Consider the following 17,071-nt stretch of genomic DNA (forward strand, 5'->3'; position numbering starts at 1 on the left):
ACTGCATGGATAGTACTTTCTTCTACTATTTTGTCTTCTGGATTTTATATGTCATATCTAATTTTCCTTCTTTTTACTTTTACTCATAGTCTTCCTTTCTACACTCTTCTCCACACCTCTCTCTTCTGTCTTCCTATCTGTCTCTAGTGCTCCCTTTAGTATTTCTTGCAGAGCTGGTCTCTTGGTCACAAATTCTCTCAGTGATTTATTGTCTGAAAATGTTTTAATTTCTCCCTCATTTTTGAAGGACAATTTTGCTAGATATAGAATTCTTGGTTGGCAGTTTTTCTCTTTTAATAATTTAAATATATCATCCCACTGTCTTCTCGCCTCCATGATTTCTTCTGAGAGGTCTGCGCATAGTCTTATTGGGCTTCCCTTGTATGTAATGGATTGTTTTTCTCTTGCTGCTTTCAAGATCCCCTCTTTTTCTTTGACCTCTGACATTCTGATTATTAAATGTCTTGGAGTATGTCTATTTGGATCTATTCTCTTTGGGGTATGCTGCACTTCTTGGATCTGTAATTTTAAGTCTTTCATAAGAGTTGGGAAATTTTCAGTGATAATTTCCTCCATTAGTTTTTCTCCTCCTTTTCCCTTCTCTTCTCCTTCTGGGACATCCACAACATGTGTATTTGTGCGCTTCATATTGTCTTTCAATTCCCTGAGTCCCTGCTCATATTTTTCCATTTTTTCCCCTATATTTCTGTTTCTTGTCAGATTTCAGACGTTCCGTCCTCCAGTTCAGAAATCCTATGTTCTGTCTCTCGAAATCTACCATTGTAGGTTTCCATTGTTTTTTTCATCTCTTCTGCTGTGTCTTTCATTCCCATAAGTTCTGTGATTGTTTTTTCAGACTTTCAGTTTCTTCTTTTTGTTCTTTCCTTGCCTTCTTTATATCCTCCCTTAAGTCATTGATTTGGTTTTTGATGAGGTTTTCCATGTCTGTTCGTACATTCTGAATTAATTGTTTCAGCTCCTGTATGTCATTTAAATTGTTGGTTTGTTCCTTTGACTGGGCCATATCTTCAATTTCCTAGTGTGATTTGTTATTTTTTGCTGGCATCTAGGCATTTAATTACCTTAATTAGTTTATTCTGGAGATTGCTTTCACTTCTTTTATCTAGGGTTTTCTTGCTGGATGAATTTGTCGTCTATCTGTTCTTTGACATTCCGTTCAGCTTTATCTGGACCTTAGCTTAAGTTTTGTTTAACGGAGGAGAATTTTTCAGTTCTTGTTTTCTTGTTTCTTGCCCTGCTTGTGTGGTGCCTTTCCCTTCACACACACTTAGGAGGGTCTACTTAGATGTTATAGACCCCAGCCAGATTTTCCCAGACCAAACTGGCCTCCTATCATGAGGAAAGAGTCACCTGTGTCAGTTTTCCGAGGATGAGACCCAGCAGGTTGAAAGACCTTCCTGTGAAGTCTCTGGACTCTGTTTTTCTTATCCAGCACTGTGTGTGGTGCTTGTCTGCCTGCAGGTCCCACCAGCATAAGATGATACAGTACCTTTAACTTTGGCAGACTCTCCCTGGTGGGGGAGTGGTGGAGACAGAGGAGAGGTTGTAGGCTGGTTTTAATGGCTTCAAATTACCAAGCCATGGGGTCTGAATTCCTTGAGGGATGGATTCCACCTGAGTTGGGCTTCACCCCTCTCCTGGGGAAGGCACAGGCTCCAGACAAGCCCCCAAAAGAGCTCACATCTGCCTATGCCTGGGGCAGTTGCAGCCTGAAAAGTCCTGCCGCTGTATCCAGAGGCAGTAAGCCTTTGTAGATACATAGCCACTAAAACCTCTGTTTCCTTCTTTTATCCCCCTTTTTCTGTCAGTCCTTGGTGCCAGGGCAAAAATGAGCAACCTCCACTTTGATTAGGTTCACCTAAGCTGGGGGCCTATTTTTAGTAGTCAGAATTTGTTAATTAGTTCCACAATTGGCGTTTGATTGTGCCTAGTCCCTGCTGCTGGTAAAGTCCTTCCCTTTCCCCTCTGGGAAGCGGCCTGTTGGGGAGGGGCGCTGGCTGCTGCAGCTTTGGGAACTCACGGTTCTGGGGGGTGCTTGCAGCCAGTCCAGCTGGTCCAGACTGGGGTATGCTGTGTGTCTGGTCACTGACGTGGCCCCAGGAGCTGTTCTGCACTGTTTCTGGTTATTTCGTAGTTGTTCTTGAGTATGAACTAAAACGAGCACATTGTTAAGACGCCATCTTGACCTGGAAGTCTATGTGTGTATGTTCTTTTTTAACCTTTTTTATTGTATAGTATAACATATATACAAAGCAAAGAAATAAAAAGCAATAGTTTTCAAAGTACTCTTCAACAAGTGGCTACAGGACAGATCCCAGAGTTTGTCATGGGCTACTGTATGATCCTCTCATATTTTTCCTTTTAACTGCTCCAGAATATAGGAGGCTAGAGGGCTTAAATATTTTTATCATCACAATTGACTTTTTTTTCCTTCTTTTTTTGTGAACAATAACATATATACAAAAAAGCTATACATTTCAAAGCATAGCACCACAATTAGTTGTAAAACATATTTCAGACTTTGACATGGGTTACAATTTCACAATTTTAGGTTTTTACTCCTAGCTGCTCTAAAATACTGGAGACTAAATGAGATATCAATTTAATGATTCAGCATTCATATGCATTTGTTAAGTCCTATCTTCTATGTATAATTCCACCATTACCTTTGATCTTTAAATACCTCTCATTGGGGTTTTTTGGGCTATGGCAATTCTGAATTTTTGATATTGGAAGGGTCTGTCACTAACATGGGATAGGGAGATGGGACTATCTGATGTTATGGAGAGGCTGGACTAGGTTTCAGGACTTATCTGCACCAGGGCCCCATCTGGAGGTTGTAGGTTTCTGGAAAGTTACTCTAGTGCCTGGAACCCTTGTGGAATCTTGTATATTGCCTTAGGTGTTCTTTAGAATTGGCTGGAATGGTCCTGGTGGGGGTTGGCAGGTTATGATAGGTAGCAAGGTCTACCTGAAGCTTGCATAAGAGCAACCTCTAGAGTAGCCTCACGACTCTATTTGAACTCTCTCTGATACTGATACTTTATTAATTACACTTCTTTTCCCCCTTTTGGTCAGGATGGAACTGTTGATCCCACAGTGCTAGGTCTGGATTCATCCCTGGGAATCATCTTCCACCTCGCCAGGGAGACTTTCACCCCTGGATGTCATTTTGCATGTCAGGGGGAGGGCAATGATTTCACTTGCAGAGTTGGGCTTATAGAGACTGAGGCCACATCTGAGCAACAACAGAGGTCCTCCAGAAGTAACTCTTAGGCATGCCTATAGGTAGTCTAAGCTTCTGTGCTACCTACGTATGCTTTGCAAGAGTAAGCCTCATGATCAAGGACATGGCCTATTGATTTGGGTGTCCCTAAAGTTTGACACAGTATCAGGGGATTCCCTGATGGTAAGATTTAATAGTTCCATATTCTTTCTGCCCCCCACCTCAGGGAACTTTTCCAATACTTTTTGATTACCTAGTTAATATGCTCTAGGATATTTCCAGGCATTGCAATAATCTATGCAGGATTAAAGATCTCTTTCTTATTCTGTGTTTCAGTTGTTCGAATGAGCTCTACAGATAGGTTGAATTAGATTATGCACTACAGAAAACTTCAGTTCCAGATCAAATAAACTTATCTTTCTTTGGTCTCAAAGAGTATGTGTGGTTTTAAAATATAGACAGTCTTCCTTACCAGTATGTTCTGAATTACTTTAACCCCAACCTGTTCGGCTTCATTATTCTTATCTGTAAATATCAGGTTATATATACAAAACAGCCCCTCAAAATCCAGAAATAATACTCACCACTTCGGACTTAATGTGTCTGCTCTAAAAGCTTCCAATCTAGGCCCCTGTTTTCTTAAAAGCATTTTCTAAAGGTGAGCATACCATTGTTCTTTTGTTTCCGGCTTATTTTGTCTCATCAAATGTTCTACATGTTCATTCACATTTTGCATGCCTCACAGCATTGTTCCTTTTTGTAGCAGCACAACCTTTGTTCATAAGTATACACCATCATTCACCAATCTCCTCCGTCAGTGCGTCCTTCAGCCTCCTGCATTCGTCAGGCATCATGTAGAGGGCCCAAAGTCCACAGTCCATCAACATTCTCAATTTTAGATAATTTCATTGTTCCCAAGAGACAGAAAACCAATAAACACATCTTCACCAAATAGGAAATCTAAACCTCCTCTTAACTCTTGTCTTTCAGCCCATTATTTACCTCTTTTGTTGCTGTGGTAATGTTGATGGTTTCCTTTTGAACATAGCTCATAGTATGCAATAGCAGTTTTCCCCATGTGTCCTGGACTTAAACACTCTTTATACAAAAATCATATCTTTGGAGTACTTATTACGATAACTCATTCATATTTCTAATGTGATTCAGTGGGACACGTAGGTCTATACAACCACTTTCAATCTTGTTCATCTTCAATATGGCAATATTATTTCTCGACCCACTAGAGAATCACATTCGCTCCTATCTATTCCCTTACATTGGAGTTCAACCTCATTACCTAACGGTTCACCCATCTCTAGCTTCTATGTATCTCTAAGTCACCTGTATTCTGTATTATAAGCCTCTGATTATACCTTTATGCTGGTCATAAAAGTGGAATCATACAGTATCTATCCTTTTGTGTCTGGCTTATTTTGCTCAGCATTATGTCCTCAAGTCTCATCCATCTTGTCATGTGCTTCAGGACATCATCTTGTCTTACTGCTGCATAATATTCCATCATATGTATATACCACATTTTGTTGATCCACTCGTCTGTTAATGGACATTTGTTTTGTTTCCATCTTTTGGCAATTGTGAATAATGCTGCTTTGAACATCGGTATGCAAATGTCTGCTTGTATCATTGCTTTCGGCTCTTCTGGGTATTGCTGGGTCATAGGGCAACTTAATATTTAGTTTCGTAAGGAACCGCCAAACAGTCTTCCATAGTGGCTGCACCCTTACACATTCCCACCAGCAGTACATAAGTGTTCCACTTTCTCCACATCCTCTCCAACATTTATAGCTTCCTGATTGTTTAATAGCAGCCATTCTTATAGGTGTGAGGTGGTATCTCATTGTAGTCTTGATCTGCATTTCCCTTATAGCCAGTGAAAATGAGCATCTCTTCATGTGCTTTTGAGCCATCTGTATTTGCTCCTCTGAAAAATGCCTATTCATATCTTTAGCCCATTTTATAATTGGGTTGTTTGTTCTTTTTTGGTTGAGTTTTATGATTTCTTTGTTTATACAGAAAATCAAGCCTTTGTCTGATATGTGGTTTCCAAATATTTTCTCTCATTGAGTTGGCTGCCTCTTCACCTTTTTGACAGTCTTTTGAGGTGCAGAGGCATTTGATTTTTAAGGAGTTCCCATTTATCTATGTTTTCTTTTGTTGCTTGTGCTTTGGGTGTAAAGTTTAGGAGGCTACCTCCTATTACTAGGTCTTGAGAATGTTTCCCTACATTTTCTTCTAGAAGCTTTATGGTGCTACTTCTTATATCTAGGTGTTTGATCCACTTTGAGTTAATTTTTGTGTAGGGTATAAGCTAGGGGTCCTCTTTCATTCTCTTGGCTATTGGTATCCAGTTCTTCCATGCCCAGTTATTGAAAAGACTATTTTGTCCCAGTTCAGAGGATATGGGGGTCTTGTCAAAAATCAGTTGACCATAGATTTGATGGTCTGTTTCTGCACTCTCAAATCAACTCCATTGGTCAATGCTTCTGTCTTTGTGCCAGTACCATGCTGTTTTGACCCCTGTGGCTTTATAATAGGTTTTAAAGTCAGGGAGTGTTAATCCTTCCACTTCATTCTTCTTTATTAGGGTACTTTTAGCTATTCGGGGTCTCTTTCCCTTCCAGATGAATTTGCTGGTTAGCTTTTCCAAATCTTCAAAGTAGGTTGTTGGAATTTTGATTGGTACTGTGTTGAATCTGTAGATCAACTTGGGGAGAATTGACAGCTTAACTCTATTTAGCGTTCCTGTCCATGAGCAGGGAATGTCTTCCCACCTATTTAGATCTCCTTTGATTGCTTTTAGCAATGTTATGTAGTTTTCTGTGTACAAGTCCTTTACGTCCCTAGTTAAGTTCATTCCTAAGTATTTGATGCTTTTAGTCTCATTGTGGTTTTAATTTACATTTTTCTAATGACTAAGGATGTTAAACATCTTTTCCTGTGCTTCATTGCCATCCAAATATCTTCTTTGGTTCAGTTTCTGTTTAAATCTGTTCCACATTTTTAAGTGGGTTGTTTGCCTTATTATCATTGAGTTGTAAGAGCTATTTATAAATTCTGGATATAAATCCTTCATCAGATAAATATTTTGCAAATATTTTCTACCACTCCATGGCTGTCTTGCTACTGCATTTTGGGAAAAAAAATGTAAATACTTTCAGATACTAACATATATTTTTAAATTATGGATTTATATGTCATTGCTTGTTTTGTTATACTTATATTCATAAGCAAGTATGAAAGTTAATTTAATTTACATTAAATGGCTTGGTTAACAAAATTAGCAATGTATGCTTTATATTGCTTTGATTGCACAATGATAATATTGATAAATAGCTAATGTTATCGAGCACTTACTCTGAGCCAGACCCTGTTCTAAGTGCTTTATGTATATAAATGATTTCATCTATACAACTACCAGGTCTATTATTCCCCACTTTATAGACGGAGAAACTGAGACAGAGACAATAAGTAACTTGCCCAGGGTCACACAGCTAGAAGTGTTTTGTCTCGTTTATGTTTGACTCCCTACTCTCTTCACCTATCCTCAGTGTCTGTTAGCAACGATGACTTGAAAATGCAAACACTTCTTGTAATCCACAGTAAACCCAAAACACGTGTAATTATGTTTGCTTTATGGAAATGATTATCCACCACGTCAAATTTCAAATGTTTGAATGTAAGCACAGATGTGTCAGGATGGAAGGGGGCCTCGACACATGCTTTGAAATATATAAACATGGACTTCATTCATTTTGGAGAAAGCACTAAAACAGTAGGCCAAACGTTGAAAGTAGGTTTAAGATAAGATAAAGAGTCAAAATCTGCCCCCTTTTCTCAGAAGAAATCTCAGAGTTGAAGCTATGGAAAGGGGCTAATCTAATTGGTAAAGGGCTTTCAGTGTTTGAAAAGGGGTAGGCAGAATGAGTACATGTGCTCTGGAGTTCACCCCTTATGAGCTGTACAAAGTTGGGCAAGTTACTTAACTTCTCTGAGTTACCATAAGAATTAAATGACTTAATACATCTGTGTTAGTTTTTGTGTGTTTTCTTTTTTGCATGGGCAGGCACTGGGAATTGAACCCGGATCTCCAGCATGACAGGGAGGAACTCTGCCTGCTGAGCCACTGTAACCCGCCCCATCTGTGTTATTTTTTGTGGCTGCCATAACAATTACCACAAACTAGGTGACTTAAAACAATAGAAATTTATTCTGTCACAGTTCTGGAAGCCAGAAGTATGAAATTAAGGTGTTGGCAGGGCCGTGCTCCCTCTGAACTTCTAGGGAAACACCCTGCCTTGTCTCTTCCAGCCTCTGGTAGCCCCAGGTGTTCCTTAGTTTATGGCAGCACAACTCCAGTCTCTGCCTCCCTCTTCACCTGGCTGTTTTCAGTCTCTGACTGTGTTTCTGAGTCCAGATCTCTCTCTTATAAGGACATCAGTCATATTGGATTCAGGCTCCACCCTAATTCAGTGTGACCTCACTTTAATTACATCCGTGAAGACTATTTTCAAATAAGAGCACATTCTGGGGTTCTGGGTAGACATGAAATTTGGGGATACACATTCAACCCAGTACAACTAGTGTACTTGGCCCAGTGTCTTTTTTTTTTTTTTTGGCATGCATTTAAAAAAAAAATTTATTTATTAATTAAAAAAATTAAGAAATAAAATAAAACATCAACATACATAATCAGTAATTCACAATATCATCATTTAGTTGCATATTCATCATTTCTTAGAACATTTGCATTAATTCAGAAAAAGAAATAAAAAGACAATAGAAAAAGAGATAAAACGAACACAGGAAAGAAAAAAAAAGATTATACCTACCATAACCCTAACCCCTCGCTTTCATTGATCACTAGCATTTCAAACTAAATCTATTTTAACAGTTGTTCCCCCTATTATTTATTTTTATTCCATACGTTCTACTCCTTTGTTGACAAGGTAGATAAAAGGAGCATCAGACACAAGGTTTTCACAATTACACAGTCACATTTTGACAGCTGTATCATTATTCAATCATCCTCAAGAAACATAGCTACTGGAACACAGCTCTACATTTTCAGGTAGTTCCCTCCAGCCTCTCCATTACATCTTGAATAACAAGATAATATCTACTTGATACATAAAAATAACATCTTGACTCTGTTTGGAATCTCTCAGCCATTGACACTTTGTCTCACTTCACTCTTCCCCCTTTTGGTCAAGAAGGTTTTCTCAATCCCTTGATGCTGAGTCTCAGCTCATTCCAAGATCTCTGTCCCACGTTGCCAGGAAGGTTGGCCCAGTATCTTTAACATCATAAGTACTGAATAAACATTCACTATTATTAATATAATTTTAATGCATAGTGAATAGTGAGCTTCCTCAATATGGCAAGTGTGAAAAATTGTAGACCTTCTATGTTGACAGGCTTAGGTTCATCTCCAGGTTATTTCCTGAAAGCTATTTGCCAAATAAACATTATCAAGCTTATTTGTTGTTGTTGTTGTTGTTTTAAGTTTTGGGAAATGGTCCCTGCCCCTGCCCCTGCCTGCCCCGCCCTGTCCCTGCCTCTGACAGCGAAACAGCTATGGCCTTTCATGAACTGACTTCTGGTGATTTGACTTTCAGCTAATTGAGTTTTCTGCTAATCAATGAATTGGTGAATTGGCCTGCTTACCATGGGTTTGAATTGCTACTTTGCCACTCTACTTTAGCTGTGTAATCTTGGTCAAGTCACTAAACTTCTCTGAGCTGTTTCATCATCTCTAAAAACTGGAAATAATAACTGATTTCTGCCAGATCGTTATAAGGATTAAATGAGCTATAAAGATTAAAGTACAGGACAAGTGTTTACTTATGATTTTACATGCCATTGATGTTGCTTAAATTTTATTCTTCCTTAAGCATTCCCTCCTCTCCACCCAACTTAAATAAATTAATAAATTACTATGACACTCATTAGATAGTCATCGATAATAGAAGAATAACTTTAAACCCCAAACCCAGGATTTGGCCTTATCCATGAGGTTTTGCCAGCCCTAATGGTTTTGATGTCATATAACCAGGTTGTCAAGTACCTTTAACTCCCTTCCGTTCTAATTTTACTCCCCAAACTGGGAGGTTTGGGGTCACAAAACTAACAAGAATCAGAGCCATGTCCCAATCTCTTAAGACCATATCCCCTCCTAACAGCCACCTGTGGGACGTGAAGAGGTAGACGCCTGGGAGGCTGACTACGTGGTCTACCTTGTATCAGTGATACAGGAATTCTGTAGGACAGTTACACATGTTAATTTGTGCCATCCGCTATTCTCAGACTGAAGGAGTACCATTGTTTAGAATCTTCAGTTTTATTTTTTCTTTTTCAAGTCTAAAATATAGAATGTGACACTGAACTACTTATTTGAGCTAACTGACTTCAGGATAGAATTTTTTTTTCAAGTTTCCCCTTCAGCCTGATAGTGACGAAAGTGATGAAAAAGTACACCGATGCATGCGCGGCTTCGGGTGTCCTAAAAGAACCCACCGATAGGGGTTACTTGAGTTCTTACGGGTCAAACACCCAAATGGCACGTTTGAAACGTGAAAAGGCAGCATCCAGAGTTCAGGGAAACCTGGAAATCTCACCCTGCCCCCTTCTTGTGTTATGTTGTTACAGCCTTGCCCCTCATCCTCTTCTTGAAAATGGAAAAGATGCTGGTGAGCTGCTTTCTCCTGATCTTCGGACAAATCCTTCTCCTCCCAGTAGGGGCCAGGGAGCGGCCGCCCTCGAGGTCCATCTCTGCAGGGAGACGCGCTCGGCTCCACCCCCAGACGGCCCTCCTGGGTAAGTGACGGGGCCCCACCTGCAGAAGCAGGCAGGAAGGCGGCTGGGCAGCAGATGGGAGCACAGGGCAAGCACCACGTGCGAGTGGGGTGGTGGGTCTCATCGGCAGTGGCTGCGTTTGGAGTTGAAGACGTGGTCATGTAAAGGTTTTCAAAATGAGATCAAGCCTCTTCTATTTTAAAGCCTGCATTTGAATCTTAGGTTCATGATTTTCCTCCAAGATACAGGGCAAGATTTTTCATCTGCAAAGGTCCTTCTCGAACTTATCTGGGCCGGAGTGTTATGAGAATTTTTTATTGGATTTGTCCAGCTAAATCTGTGTAAATGACGCTTCCCCACATGGCAGCATGGGATAAAGACCCGGCAGGCTGGTAGAAAGAGGGGGAGACATAGAGGAGGGCTGGAGACATTACAGGAATGGAAAATGTCAGGGTTTTTTTTATTCTGGACCAGTGAACATGTTTTCTTCAGCTGAAAATTTTTCCTTCCTCTGCTCTGAAAGAAAGGAATGTCATGAAAGCTCACAGAATGCAGAATGCATCCGCCCAGTTCTAACTACGGGCTCTGCTAAGCCTCGGAAGGGGAGTGACTGGGAGGTTGGCCTCTCTGAGGTCCACTCTCCTCGTCTATAAATGGGGATGTCAGTGCTGGCTTTGGAACACTTTTGGGAGGAGTAAATGCGGTGATATATTAAATAGTAGGCATACCATAAATGATGACACTGACCACAGCCTGAGAGAGTCATACGATCAAGTTGTTTCTCTGAAACTGTGTTTTCCATTCACTTCTTCTTGGCCAGTCAGTAAACTCTGATGCCCCGTGAAGGCCACTGAGAGGGCTGTAGGCCCAGCATCTGACATCACACTCAGGGCCCCGTGGGGCCGGCGTGAGAGGTCAGATCTTTACTGAAGTTGACCTAAGCGGTGACCCCGTGATCCTGGGGCTCCCACGTCTTTAGTCTCCTAAGACTTCTGGAAATGTGAGAAGGACTGGGAAATGTTGAGCAGGTCAGTTAAGAGTTTTTAAAACATCATTTCAGGATGATAATAAACATGCACATGTAGAACTAGAAATGCCTGATTCCCGGATTACCACTGGCGATTGCACTGTTGGGTTTCTGACGGGACGGCTCTCAGGGTAAACCACCACACATTTATGGAAAACACATACTCTGCCTGGCTCCAAATCTCATTACACCCTTCTCCCTTTCCTTCTTTCTTTCTCCTCCCTTTCACCTTCTCTCTTTCTTTGTCTCTCTGTCTCTGTCTCTCAGTCTGTCTGTCTCTCTCTCTCTGTTTCACACACCCCAGAATCTTCCTTAGTTGTCAGCATTTGCCACCCTCCCCCTCTGCCCATAGCTCAGACTCTGAAGTGGAAACCATGTGTCTTCTGAGCTAAAAGACAAGCCAGTTTTGCCAAAAGGCCCTAGCCCTCACAGCCAGCATTGCTGCCTGCTTCTCATTTTGCTAGAAAATGTATGTCGGGGATAAAGAGGAAGGGACCTGGGCACATAGCCCACCCGAGGGGCTGGAAGTGGGGGTGCCACTGTCTACTGGGTAAGCCCTGTGGGGCACTCCCAGATGTGCCGGTGTGTTCCTGGCTCATGAATGAGAATCGTGAAATCGGAAGGCAAATACTGCAACTTTGGCCTGGAGTTGGTCTGGATTCTCAAGAGCAATCTGCTTTGGGTCTTACTTTGTTCTATTTGACAGGGAGCATGGGTGGAGAAGCCATGGTTCATTAGCAGTCCTTGCAATGATGGTATGACCGCCTCTTCCTTCTTAGAATATAGTATCTTGAGTTTTACGAGCGTTTGCTTTACTGGGCTTTGTGTTGTCTGCGTTGAGAACATTGTCCAGGCCACATTTCACCGTTTTTGTGCGACAGATTGCACTGGATATTTTTATGGCAACCACTGGCATGATGTGTTTCACTGGTTATGTGCCAACTAGGCTGTCTCTTTTGATGAAAGTTTTAACAGAGCAGAAACTGCAGAATGGTTTCTTAGGTTGATATTTTTGTTTCAATTTTATTAAAAAAATATTTATAGCTTATATCTAAGTTCAGGTTAGAAGCCCAGTAACAATTTGAACCAGTTAAAAAAAAAATAATGCGTGCACGTATGCATCCACCCCATGAATATTTGGAAGCTGGGCACGCATCGACCCATGACATCTGTCTGAATGGGGTCACCTCTTAATGCATTCATTCATCTGCTATTTCTACTCTGTGCCAGACACAGGGGGTTTGAGATGAATTATCCCCGTCAAGAAGCCCACAGTGTAGTGAAGGAGGCAGGTACGTAAAGAGAGGACGCATCGGGTGGAATCAGAGAGCGAGCCTAGAGGCCTAAGTTACAGCTCCACTCTGCCTGCTCAGTGGGGTTGGCTCTCAAAGTTTTTGGTATCAGGACCCTTTTCAACTAAAAAATTATTGAGGATGCCAAAGAACTTTTGTTTATGTGGGTTAGAGCCACTGGTACTTACCATATTAGGAGTTGAAACTGAGAATTAAAAAAATTATGTATTTATTAATTAATTTTAAAACTGATGATAAATCCTTAATGTGTTAGCATAAATAACATACTTGTATTAAAAAATTTTTTATTTTCCAAATAAAAATTTAGTAAGAAAGAAGAGTGCCACTGGTTTACATTTTTGTAAATCCGTTTAATGTCTGGTTTCCTAGAGGGTGGCTGTGGCAATCTGAGGGTAGATTTGAGAAACGGAAGGGGGAGATTTAAAAAAAGGCAGGTCAGAGGATGATGGATCTGAACCTCCCCTCACACTCTGCCAGAAAGAATTCCAGAAGTCTTCAGGGTAGAGGCCAAGGAATTCAGTGAAAACTCTTCAGAAGTTAGTTTACTACTTAGAAATAAAACTAATGAAGAAAATCTAAGAACTCCCTTTATACCTTCAGCCCCAAATCCTGCCCTTTGGAAATGTCAGTGCATTAGGAAGCAGTTATTTCCATTTTGGAATACATCTCTAATTAAGAGTGATGCCAAAATATTAGTAAAAAAAGCGATGTGTTATACACGAGAGACCAACCTTCCTGAATGAGCAGTCTGTTGACTGAGAGAACTAAATGCGAGACTGTCCTGCATGTGAGGTCCATGGAGGTTTTAGCCTAAGTCGCTAATCACTAACATTTTCAAGTGTTGACATATAGTCATGTCTACATCCTGACACAATACCCCTAACTGGCATCTGTTGGCCCTCTCCGTGTGGGAAAGCAGCCGGTGCCAGAAGCCACCCGAGTCGCTGGCTCCTGGAAGAGAGGACCCGGGGAGGCCACCACTCTCCCATCCCTGAAGCCACTCGGTCATGGTTAGAACTGGTCCCCCCTCTCCCTTCCATCTGGAATAGCTTTCTCCTGCCAAGGCCCAGTGAGGGCCTGGCTCAAACGCCACCTCCTGCCTCTCCCGGCCAGCCCCGACCCTTTAGTTGTCACCTCGCGCCCTGTAGTTCTCCAGGGAGCTGGCCCACCTGCCTGATATGCTGAAGGGGAGTAATGACACCTACCTCTCAGGAATTAATTGTCTACATATTTTTACACTTGCCTTGTATTTACCACTAGGCTGTAAATCCCTTGGAGACAGCGATCGATCGAGTCTTTTTCATTCCTCATCATACCTGTCTCCATAGGAAACGCTCACTGATCGAGCCCCGGCTGTGAGTGGGGACATGTTATCTCACTCCTCAAAAAATAAGACAAAATGTTATGAGGTGGTGGCTGCTAAACCCTATTTTCAGATGGGGAGGCTAAGGCTTATAGGGACTAAGTGATCTGACAAACTGGTTAAGGTTTCTGCAAACCTGGACGGAAAAGGGGCTTGAGCTCCTCCCGCTCCCTGTGGAACGGCCCCGCGGCTCGGGGCAGATGCGCCCCCGCGGCAGGCACACGGCGGATTTCGGCTCCCACTTGCTCCGCGGCCGGCAGTTTTTGTGCAGACCATGAAATGCCCTTGCGTGTCTGGAGGTCCCACTTCTGCTGGTTGTATCTGGTGTCTGCCGACCTCCAGCCCTGGCTTTGCACCTTCCCACCGCAAAACCCTAGTGCGTGTTGAATGCCCGAGAGATAGGGACTTGCAGAGGACTGGTTCAGTCCCCTGAGGATAGCACCAGCCTGGATTTGACTTAGCAAGTGGCCTGGGGCAACTCGCTTTTCTTGCCTTGTCCTCAGTTTCCCCATCTTTAGATGGAGGGAGTTGAAGCCAGCTGTGCCGCGGGTGGCAGGTAGGATTTGGTGAGGCCTCTGGTTCTCCTGCCTTCCTGACAATCCCCATGGCCCCTGGGCTGGGACCGCCTGATGCAATCCTCAGATTTCTTTCACTCTCTCCAGGTTAGAAGAACTAAGGCCTGCCATATTCTGGAGTTCAAGGAGGGTCAGAGTTCTGAGGCAGAAAGGGTGGTTCAGGAGGATGACGTGGGGGAGCAGGGCTGGGTCCGGGGGACGAGGCTGGGGAGCAGTGGTTCTCCAACTAGTATGCATCAGCTGCTCCTCGGTTAGCATGTCTGATTCAGTGGGGCTGAACTGCATTTCTGGGACCTCACTTTGGGAACCATTGCAGAAGAGAAATCTAGATGGGGGTGGGGGCGGGGAGGGGCGGGAGGAAAAGATCTCAGGAAAAGCTGCTGTGGGGCTCAAGCCAGAAAGACAATTCAGGATAAGTAACATCTGCAGCTGGATCTGCCCCCTCTGAGGTTTGAAAATCAGCTGTTAGCATTTTTCTAGCTGGGGGGTGTTGGCGCAAGATGGGTCTCAAGAGTGAACAGGGTTTAAACAGCGGTGGGAACAGCAGGTGAAGCTCGTCGCCTCTGGGGCTCTGTGCCATGCCCCTGAGAGTGAATGTGGAGGTTTTACACCCCCGGGCGGTACCGAGCTGGTGCATGAGGGGTGCTGACCTCACAGATGACGCATCTCCCTCATTTCCTCTCCCCCCAGGAAAAAAAAAAAGTGTGGACAGGGAGCCGGCTTTTAAGGTACAGCAGTTACAGCACATCTACTGTCTGAGTGTGTCGTTATCAGATCTGATTATAAAAAATAGAGCGCTGATCAAACTGTCTTAAATATAGCAAAGGATTTTGAAAAATAAAACCCTTTGAAGCAAAATCTCCCCTTACCCCTCCCAGCCCTCCGCGACTGCGTTCTCCTGCCTGTGCTGTCCGCAGCCTGGTCCAGTAGGAGAATCAGGTCCAGAATCAGGAACTGGGGCGGCTGCGCTCAGCCCCCACGTGCCGCCTGTGACACCCACCTCTCTGGGCTCATTTGCTGTTTTATGCATAAACCAACCTCTCTGTTGGCATTCAGTTTGCATAAACTGTATGAAGTGAGAGTCCTCATTCCTATCTTGTGATGAATGTGGGGAGAACCCAAAAAAGCACAGACTCTGACCTCCAGTAAGCAAAGTGGTTAAAAGCTTTCCTAGCCAATGAATAAATAACTTGATTTTTTTTTCTTCAATGGATTCTCACTCTCCCCTTCTCACCCCTATTTTTTGCTTCTGTTAAACTCTTTCTTTATCCTCTTCCTTTTCTGTAACTCTCCTTTACCTCTTCTCCTCAAATCTCACCCTTCCTCCCTCCCTCATTTCCCTCCTCAGTTCCGGGATGCTCTAGCCTCAGCTCGCCCCTGTGTTTTGCACCTGCAGGGTGTGTATGTGTGCCTGCAGGGAGGGGAAGGATGGTGGAGAGTAAGGGGGAGTCTTCTTGTCACCATTCTTGTCTCTTCTTCCATGGCTGGTTTGTTGAGGAGTATGATATGGGACTTTACGTCTTTGGAATCGGTCATGCCCCAGGGCTCCCTAGCTGATGGTAATGATAAAAATGCCCATAATTTTGTTTTTTGAGCATCTGCTATGTTCCAGGCACTCTGCAAGGCAGTTCACACTTCATTCAAAGATGAGAAAACAAGGGCTTGTCTTGCTGAAGGTTGGATAACTACTGCGCAGCAGACATGGAATTTGATAAGTCTTCGCACTTGCTGTTTTCTCTGCTCAGACCCTTTTCTACAACCGCACCCACTTTGTTTAATCCCGCTGAGTTGAACTCATCGTGCAGGTCCCACCCCAAGTGCTCCTAATCCTCTAGGTTGGGAGTTAAGACCCCAGCTATGCATTCGCGTGACATCCCCAATCATGGGATTAGCACCCAGCACAGGGATGGCCTGCTTAATTATCTCTGTGGTTCCTCACCATATCTGCAGGGCTTAGCAACATGCCTGGTATGCAGCAGACACTCAAAGAAAAATGCTTCTGGAAGGAGTAAATGAACAAATGAGCAAAAAGATGGGTATCCAGGTTGGCAAAGGTTTCCCAAGTCTGGGCATGTGGAAAATTGTTGAAAGAAGATCTGAGGATATGTAGCCTGAAAAACAGAAGATGTAGGGGCTCTCCAAAGGCTGCATTACAGAAGAATTAGGCTTGTTATGATCTAAGGCTTTACAGAGGAGACGCAGCACCAAACACCTGTGCTTTCTAGGGGACAGGTCTTCTTCCATATGGGGACTTTCTAGACACCAGAGCAGTACAAGCAAGAAAAAAGCTGTCTTCTCAGCCACCAGGGACATTGTCAAGGGCCATGTGTGCAGGGGGTTAAATGAACCCCTAATCTGCAAACCTTCTGTGCGGAAGGTTTTTGATGATTATGTGCAGTTGCCTGCAGAATTAGGAGATGAACTGGAAGATAAGGACTTTCTCCCCCAAGACAAAAAAAAAAAAAAAGCTTTGAGATAACATTTTTCTGTCTCTTACTTTATAAGGAGGTGTTTCTGCAGAAAGATCAAAGCACTCAACAAAATTTAATCAAGTGTTTTCTGTGCCATAGAAAAGTCAAGGGAGAAACTGATAAATAATTAGTGCTTGGCAACATATATAATTGGTTGAATCCCTGGGGTACACTTTTGGCAATGTTGAATGAATAGATAATTACAGGTAGTTTGATAAATTCATATAAAGCTTGATTAATTCATATAAAGCTTGAGATCAAC

At 42.7% G+C, this 17,071-nt stretch overlaps 1 protein-coding gene and 1 non-coding gene across 4 annotated transcripts in view; both read left to right on the plus strand.

Moving 5' to 3' along the window:
* MATN2 (matrilin 2) overlaps positions 1–17,071 on the plus strand; it is a 200,865-nt gene that overhangs the window by 16,472 nt on the left and 167,322 nt on the right. For all 3 annotated transcript variants that reach the window (XM_077167296.1, XM_077167298.1, XM_077167297.1), the window contains exon 2: positions 9,914–10,081. In XM_077167296.1, the coding sequence (XP_077023411.1) occupies positions 9,940–10,081 (142 nt within the window). In that variant the 5' untranslated portion in view covers positions 9,914–9,939. The remainder of the gene's footprint in view (positions 1–9,913; positions 10,082–17,071) is intronic.
* On the plus strand, positions 14,843–14,951 carry LOC143689271 (small nucleolar RNA SNORA68). Its single transcript, XR_013178716.1, has one exon. It is a non-coding gene; the product is annotated as a small nucleolar RNA SNORA68 (small nucleolar RNA).

Source organism: Tamandua tetradactyla, chromosome 6, assembly GCF_023851605.1.
Source record: "Tamandua tetradactyla isolate mTamTet1 chromosome 6, mTamTet1.pri, whole genome shotgun sequence".
NCBI classification, from domain to species: domain Eukaryota; kingdom Metazoa; phylum Chordata; class Mammalia; order Pilosa; family Myrmecophagidae; genus Tamandua; species Tamandua tetradactyla.